The sequence below is a fragment of the Toxorhynchites rutilus genome, chromosome 3 (genome assembly GCF_029784135.1).
Source record: "Toxorhynchites rutilus septentrionalis strain SRP chromosome 3, ASM2978413v1, whole genome shotgun sequence".
NCBI lineage: Eukaryota > Metazoa > Arthropoda > Insecta > Diptera > Culicidae > Toxorhynchites > Toxorhynchites rutilus.
This window is the reverse complement of record NC_073746.1, coordinates 82,518,211-82,526,975: the sequence shown is the minus strand read 5'-3', so window position 1 is coordinate 82,526,975 and position 8,765 is coordinate 82,518,211. Positions and strand designations below refer to the sequence as shown.

The 8,765-nt window shown below is 41.4% G+C and overlaps 2 protein-coding genes across 2 annotated transcripts; one reads left to right on the top strand and one right to left on the bottom strand.

The window, feature by feature from the left end:
* The first annotated feature begins 211 nt into the window (after positions 1–211).
* Positions 212–3,946, top strand: LOC129773278 (uncharacterized protein K02A2.6-like). Its single transcript, XM_055776875.1, has one exon. It carries the CDS (start codon positions 212–214, stop codon positions 3,944–3,946), a length of 3,735 nt encoding a protein of 1,244 aa, XP_055632850.1.
* Positions 3,947–7,063: 3,117 nt separating this feature from the next.
* Positions 7,064–8,467, bottom strand: LOC129779515 (60S ribosomal protein L34). Its single transcript, XM_055787033.1, has 3 exons — positions 8,387–8,467; positions 7,969–8,046; positions 7,064–7,522 (listed from the first exon to the last, which is right to left on the bottom strand). Exons 2-3 carry the CDS (start codon positions 8,031–8,033, stop codon positions 7,165–7,167), a joined length of 423 nt encoding a protein of 140 aa, XP_055643008.1. The 5' UTR covers positions 8,034–8,046; positions 8,387–8,467; the 3' UTR covers positions 7,064–7,164.
* Positions 8,468–8,765: the final 298 nt, after the last annotated feature.

Genomic DNA, 8,765 nt, shown 5'->3' with positions numbered 1-8,765 from the left:
TTATCAGATCACGGATCAAAAGATCATGCGAGCGAGAATGCTTCATTTGGGTGGGCCCCAATTGCAGAGGGTTTTTAAAAGTCTTGAAGGAACTGAAGATTTCTCTGTTGTCCTACTGGATAAACCGTGGTATAGTAAAGCTGTGGAACGGCTGGACGCATTTTTCAAACCGCGCAGGCAAGAAGTCCTAGAGAGGCACAAACTCCGAAACATGAAGCAAGGCACAAACGAACGGTTCTCGCAGTTCATCCTACGTCTACGTCAGCAGCTCGCAGATTGCGGATTAGAAAAGTATCCTCAGGAAGTCCGTGCAGCAATTGAAGAGATGATGTTAACTGATGTCATTGTTGAAGGGTGTTCTTCTCAGGAGCTTCGACGCAGAATCTTGGAGAAGGACCAGAACCTTGCTGATATAGAAGCATTAGGAGCATCGTTGGAAAGTGTGCGAGCTCAAGAAAAAGAAATAAGTGCTGGATCATCGCACCTAATTTCAGGATCACTCGAAGTGCGTAAAATCCAGAAGCTTCGTACTGATAACCCGGATGTGAACAAGAAACGGGTCCTCGGTAGATTTAATAACAAACCGATTTGGAAAGAGAGCGCTTCAACGATCTGTTATTCCTGTGGGCAGATGGGTCACATATCGAAGGCTTTGTGCTGTCCGGCAAAAGGCAAAATCTGTCGTCGGTGTAAGCGTCCAGGTCATTTTGAAAATGTCTGTCGCAAGCGTCCTGGAGAGTACAAAAATCTGAAGCAAACTGGCAAAGTTCAAGCTATTGACGAAACCCCGGAGGAAAACGACTGTTCAGCGGTAACTAAACCAGAATTATCATCAGAGACACAGGAGAAAAAGGTGTATTATACGTTTCATTTGGGAAATAGCTGTAACATGATTGACTGCACTGTTGGTGGGCTGGATATCCAAATGTTGGTTGATTCCGGATCGGACGCTAATTTGATTACTGCTGATTCTTGGGAATTGCTGAAATCTAGGAAGGTTGACGTCCAACACTGTCAGAAGGGCAGTAAGAAAATATTGAAATCCTATGGTAGCCAGAACCCATTGAAAATTTTAGGAAAATTTTTTGCTCACATCAGTGCTGGTGGACGAACGGTTCAAGCGGAATTTTTTGTTGTCGTGAACGGGCAACGAAACCTGCTTGGAGACAAAACAGCAAAAGAACTGGGTGTTCTTAGAGTCGGTTTGGACATAAACCGTATTGTTGACGGTAACAATCAGAGCCTTGTGCCTTTTTCGAAGATAAAAGATATTCAAATTAATATCCAGATGGACCCGAACATTAAGCCGGTTTTCCAACCACTTCGTCGCATTCCCATGCCACTCGAGGATGCCGTTAATAAGAAATTGGATGAGTTATTGGCTAGAGACATTATTGAGAAGAAGACTGGACCAGCAAACTGGGTTTCACCTTTGGTAGTGGCGAATAAGGCAAATGGGGAAATCAGATTGTACGTTGATCTTCGACGAGTAAATCAAGCCGTTATCCGTGATCGTCATCCTATGCCGGTCATTGAAGATGTGTTGGCTAAAGTTGGCAGAGGAAACATTTGGAGTACACTCGACGTTAAAGATGCCTTTTTCTTATTGGAATTGGATGAACCCTCCAGAGATATTGTAACGTTTATATCGCACCGCGGATTATATAGATTCAAACGTCTGCCATTCGGACTTGTGTCGGCGCCCGAAATATTCCAGCGAATCATGGATGAGATTCTTGCTGATTGCGATGGAGCATACTGGTATCTTGACGATGTGGGCGTTGAAGGAGGTTCTATGGGTGAACACGATCGTCGTTTGAACAAGATTCTGCAGCGCTTCGAAGACAAGGGAGTCGTTCTGAACTGGAACAAGTGTAAATTTCGTGTCACCGAGTTCGAATTCTTAGGATACAGAGTGTCTTCTCAAGGAATACAGCCGTCCATTATAAAGTTGGATGCGGTTTCAAATTTTCGCCGCCCCGTTAATGATAGTGAAGTTAGGAGCTTTTTAGGCCTTGCTAATTATATGGGGAAGTTTATACCTAACTTAGCAACTATAGATGAACCGCTCCGAAAACTAACAAAAAAGGGAATCAGTTTCAAATGGGGCGAAAAGGAAGACAAAGCATTTGAAGACATTAAAAAACATCTCTCCCGTGCTGGAAGTCTTGGGTTTTATAGACCGGACGATGAAACTTCTGTTATGGCGGATGCTAGCCCATACGCATTAGGATCAGTTCTTATACAAACGAACGAACTTAGACAATCTAGGGTGATCTGTTTCGCCTCCAAATCATTGACAGACACCGAACGCAGGTATTGTCAAACGGAGAAAGAAGCGTTAGCACTCGTTTGGAGCGTTGAACGTTTCCAAAATTACTTGATTGGAAGAGAGTTCAATTTACTTACTGACTGTAAGGCGCTTACGTTTTTGTTCTCGCATACATCGCGTCCTTGCGCCCGCATTGAAAGATGGGTTCTACGCTTACAAGGTTTCCGATACACCGTAATCTTCGTTTCTGGTAAAGAAAATCTTGCGGATGTTTTCTCCCGACTTGCCACCGAAGCTGCTCGACCTTTTGATGAAGCAGAAGAATTAGTAATCAATGAGATTGCTGTCGCTACTGTTACAGCAGCGGCCCTGAAATGGGAAGAGATAGAAGAAGCCAGTCGGTTGGATCCTGAAATCCAGCAAGTCATTGACTCTCTTCAATCTGGAATGATCGATGAACTTCCGTTATCTTTTCGAATGATTCATAATGAACTCTGTCAAGTGAACAATGTTCTACTGAGGATTGATCGCATTATTGTTCCTAAAACTCTACAAAGGCGGGTTCTTGAACTTGCGCACGAAGGACATCCAGGAATAAGGATAATGAAAGGACATTTGAGATCATGTGTATGGTGGCCTAAAATTGATCAAAATGTTGAGAAATTTGTTCAAGAGTGTCGTGGGTGTACGTTGGTAGCGGCTCCAAATCCTCCTGAACCGATGATTCGAAAGGAACTTCCATCGCAACCATGGGAACAAATTGCAATAGATTTTCTTGGCCCTCTTCCAGACGGTGAGAATCTTTTAGTTTGCGTAGACTACTACAGTAGATACATGGAAGTCATCGAGATGACAGAAATTTCATCCACGGCAACCATTAATGAGCTTTTGACTGTTTTCTCCCGTTATGGCATACCTCGATCATTGCGTGCGGATAACGGTCCTCAAATGTCTTCAGATGAATTCAAAGCATTCTGCGAGGAATACGGAATCCATTTAGTTAACACTATACCTTATTGGCCCCAGATGAATGGGGAGGTGGAACGTCAAAATCGCTCTATACTAAAGCGACTGAGGATAGCGCAAGAACTTGGAAAGGACTGGCGAACGGAACTTCGAAAGTACTTGTTAATGTACCACGCCTCCAACCACACAACCACGGGTAAGCCACCATCCGAGTTGATGTTCGGGCGTCGTGCACGAACGAAGCTCCCAACGGTGCCTCCAGTCCAAATTGAAGATGGGGAGATTAGAGACCGAGACCGAATGGAGAAAGAGAAGGGGAGACAATATGCTGATATCAGAAGGAAAGCAAGACCCAGTGGAATACAAGTTGGTGATCACGTATTAGTCAAGCAGATGAAAAAAAAGAACAAAGTCAGTGCCGACTATTCACCCGAGCAATTTCAAGTGGTTCAGAAAAATGGAACAGATGTTTTGCTGAAATCTCTATTTAGCGGGAAAAATATTAGGAGAAGTGCAGCACACTTAAAGGTTGTTCCAAGTAACCCTGATCTTCAAACGGGTCCAGCGTCTTCGGGAGAAGAGTTTGTCTCTGCAAAGGAAAAGGAAGGAAATCGTTCTGGTGAGGATACAGACATTAACGAAGGGGCAGTAATGAGTAAGAGAGTTAGAACGGAGTCGAAACTATTAAAAGATTATGTAACCTATTGATGAATGTTCTATGCAATAAAGAGTTTGGGTATTTATGAGTATCGTGGTTTACTGTTTAATGAAAGGGTGGGATGTAGGGTTCATAATAATTAATGCACTATTCCCATCTACACAACTTCTATGAATCTTGACAGTTGAGGAGATTCATACCTGCAAGCGTTGGTACCTTGGTGGAAGGGACTTGACAGATAGAAAGGGACACAGAAGGTGAGATAAAAACCGAGAAGCGCACTGAGAAGCTGCAATATTGGAGCAGAGTGGAAAACGGATAAATCTACAGAGATAAGCTCAACAGTCGACACCTCAAGACATGTCGACGATTGTCACCTAGAAATCCCAGTTCATGTGACAATCGTCACGTATATTTGAGAGCGGGAATAAAGTGAGAGTTCATTCAAGTGAGATTTCTCACGGCATACGCCTGGTGGAATCGCGTGACATAAGTGACAATTGTCATCTCACCTCACACGCCACGCAGAATAAGGCCGAGACTCTTCAACTCGATTTACATAATAGGGCCCATAATTGCATTTTTCCTCCTGATTGGTGAGATGACAATTGTCACATCACCATCACGCAACTCTCCTCACTCTATTCCTACAGTCGTTTCGGATGCCGTGAGAGGTTCATTTGATGTATGTGAGAGGATGAACAGCAAGTGACAAGGCGTTCATTCTGCTGGTTGCCAAATCTGATCAGAGATGCCACATTCGCACATGTGTTCACGAATTTGCAGACATTTAACTTTTATCACAACCTTTTATTCCTGCTGCAGGCTATTTAAAATAGTGACAAAACATTATTGATTCCATATGATAAACGAAGCTGGTCAGTATGTCAGACATTAGCACATATTTACAAATATTTCAGATTTTTATCGCATATATTTGAGAAAAAACATCTGGCATCCCAGAATTTTATTTGTTTCGCTCAGAGAGGTCAGATATTTGTTTTGCTGCAGTCAGTACCGTATCTATAGATCTGATTTAACCTGGCCTGTTGTTAGTGTATCAGGACATTCTGCCGAATTTGCAGGTATTTGATTTAGATTTGGTGAAACAGTTGATTGCATCCTGTAAAGTTTAGCATTTTTGTTTGTTTTGGTCGTAGTTGCTGCTGCTCTCTGCACTCTCAGTGTTAAATTGTTGCTCTGGCTCCGGCTCGGGCATATACCACGGCTTCTGAAATGGATATGCAGTTCGGTGACGATGACTCGCGGATAGATAGATGAAACACAAGACCCATATGATAGATATATTTTAGAGAAAATAGATTTCATGAAATGAAAATAATTTCGGTGTGCTTATTCGTCCAATTGAGGAATAACAGACTCACTACCGCTTTCACAAAAAAAACAAACTACTTGCAATTTGTCTTTCGTACTGTGAAAATTGAAGATAAATTGAATTTATTGATACATATAATACCATTACTATCGATTCTATACGACCCAAAAAACATTTATTATTCCTCTTCAATTTTTCATTTGTTTTCATGCACTGTCGACACCTCAAGACATGTCGACGATTGTCACCTAGAAATCCCAGTTCATGTGACAATCGTCACGTATATTTGAGAGCGGGAATAAACGGCCTGATTCTACGCGGCGTGTGAGGTGAGATGACAATTGTCACATCACCATCACGCAACTCTCCTCACTCTATTCCTACAGTCGTTTCGGATGCCGTGAGAGGTTCATTTGATGTATGTGAGAGGATGAACAGCAAGTGACAAGGCGTTCATTCTGCTGGTTGCCAAATCTGATCAGAGATGCCACATTCGCACATGTGTTCACGAATTTGTAGACATTTAACTTTTATCATAACCTTTTATTCCTGCTGCAGGCTATTTAAAATAGTGACAAAACATTATTGATTCCATATGATAAACGAAGCTGGTCAGTATGTCAGACATTAGCACATATTTACAAATATTTCAGATTTTTATCGCATATATTTGAGAAAAAACATCTGGCATCCCAGAATTTTATTTGTTTTGCTCAGAGAGGTCAGATATTTGTTTTTCTGCAGTCAGTACCGTATCTATAGATCTGATTTAACCTGGCCTGTTGTTAGTGTATCAGGACATTCTGCCGAATTTGCAGGTATTTGATTTAGATTTGGTAAAACAGTTGATTGCATTCTGTAAAGTTTAGCATTTTTGTTTGTTTTGGTCGTAGTTGCTGCTGCTCTCTGCACTCTCAGTGTTAAATTGTTGCTCTGGCTCCGGCTCGGGCATATACCACGGCTTCTGAAATGGATATGCAGTTCGGTGACGATGACTCGCGGATAGATAGATGAAACACAAGACCCATATGATAGATATATTTTAGAGAAAATAAATAGATTTCATGAAATGAAAATAATTTCGGTGTGCTTATTCGTCCAATTGAGGAATAACAGACTCACTACCGCTTTCACAAAAAAAAAACAAACTACTTGCAATTTGTCTTTCGTACTGTGAAAATTGAAGATAAATTGAATTTATTGATACATATAATACCATTACTATCGATTCTATACGACCCAAAAACACTTATTATTCCTCTTCCTTTTTTCATTTGTTTTCATGCACTGTCGACACCTCAAGACATGTCGACGATTGTCACCTAGAAATCCCAGTTCATGTGACAATCGTCACGTATATTTGAGAGTGGGAATAAAGTGAGAGTTCATTCAAGTGAGATTTCTCACGGCATACGCCTGGTGGAATCGCGTGACATAAGTGACAATTGTCATCTCACCTCACACGCCACGCAGAATAAGGCCGAAAGTGAGAGTTCATTCAAGTGAGATTTCTCACGGCATACGCCTGGTGGAATCGCGTGACATAAGTGACAATTGTCATCTCACCTCACACGCCACGCAGAATAAGGCCGAGACTCTTCAACTCGATTTACATAATAGGGCCCATAATTGCATTTTTCCTCCTGATTGGCGATTAAATTCCCTTATTCTACCTGACCTTTTTTTGAATTCCCTGGATTTCAAGGTTTTTCAGGTAGTCGACAACCTGACGAAACTTCTTCAATCGTCCAGTAGTAAGCCAATCCTGCGATGCAACTGGAAGGATCATAGAAATGGATACAACGTGAGCTGTCGGACAACAAAACTAAACTTATCCAGAAAACTTCAGATCCTATTCATGTATCTGAATTTTATTAAAGTTCTTTTGTAGCATGTTCTTATAACTTAACCGATGTACTCGCTCCTTCTCCCTTAAGCAGAGGCCTTGCTTTTGCTGCTCTTGGTGGTTGTGGCAGTGACCGGTGACTTCACTTTCTGGATTTTCGGAGGTTTGCTCACGGGCTTACCGAGCTGTTGGGCCTTCAGCACCTTGACGACCTTCTGTTCGTCGATCAGGAATGCGCGGATGATGCGTTCGCGCAGACAACGATGGCACAGAACTCCACCGAAGGTACGGGTGACGGTCTTCAGACGACGGCACATACGCGGACGCTCGCTTGGCCGGGATGGCTTGATTCCACTGAGCTTCTCCTTACATTGTCCGCATTTTGGCACGGTACGCTGCTTCTTCACGTACAGATAAACAAGGCGGCCACCAGGTGTACGAACGCTGGAAAACATTAAGCAAGGGTTAAATATTGCTTTTCATTTTCAGTTCTTGTTAGAAGCACAATAAAAAAAAAACTGTAACATTCGATAGAAGTATTGCATCTTCATGTGTAATGGAGGATCAATAGGCAAAAGAACGTATTGTTATTGCACAATTTGTAGCACTGAATCACTAGGAATAAAACGTTAATCAATGGTAGCAAAAATTGTGCTTATTGAACACAAATTCAATGTTGTAATTTGTCGCGTAGTCCGAAATCATTGTCATATCCGATAGAAGTGCTGATATTCGATAGCCGAAAACAACAGGCAAAAGGATATATTCATTCTTGCACAAATAGTAGCATCGTAAAATTATCGACAAACTTTCCGATGGTAGCAAACATTGTGCGTATTCAGATCATTCGTTTGGAGCTCGACCAACATAAACCAATAAACAATACTCACATGCGTCGCTTGTTAGACTTGGTGTTGTAAGACAGACGTCTTCTCAGTGTCAATCTCTGGACCATCTTGATGGCTTAGCTAGAATCGAACCAAAAAAAACAAGTACTGTTAGTACTATCGTCTCATCATTTCATCCGAATATGGCTCTAAAATCCCGGAATAACAATGAACATGTTACTCAATTGTCACAAAACAAATCGGCTAGAATCGGAAACGGCCACAAAAACAAGTGAACTTCTCCGGACGAGGTTATGCAGACGTCAACAAATTGTTGCCGGAACATTAAGCTACTCGAACACTGAATCATTCCAACTTCCTAAATCCTACACTAAACTGAAATCCTTCTTAACAAGTTCATTGTAAATTCCACTGTATTCCGGATATTAAATAAATACGAGAATATTGAAAATAAGCGCACCTTCACGAAATGTGTCTACTTTATCAAAACTAAAGAGACGGAAAGAAAGACAGAAACGATGTTTGACGTTTAGGCGGAAATCTGGAAACGCATAGACTGTTGTGTTTGTCAAATATTTGCGGCTGGTACTTTGCGTTCGATGTAACAGTAAAGGCTGAGAAAAATGAGTAGGAATACACTCAGAAAAATGAATAGTATTGTGTCATAAGTTACGCGGTTTTTAAATGATTTTTTTGCTCCATTAAAAATTGATTTTAATCGAGTATATATTCGCCATTTTCTATTTTTTGAATAATTCCATGAATCCATCCGATAGGAACACCTGTGGCTTAATGACGAAAAAACTTTTCAATTGAATGTCAACAGCTCTTCTATCAGT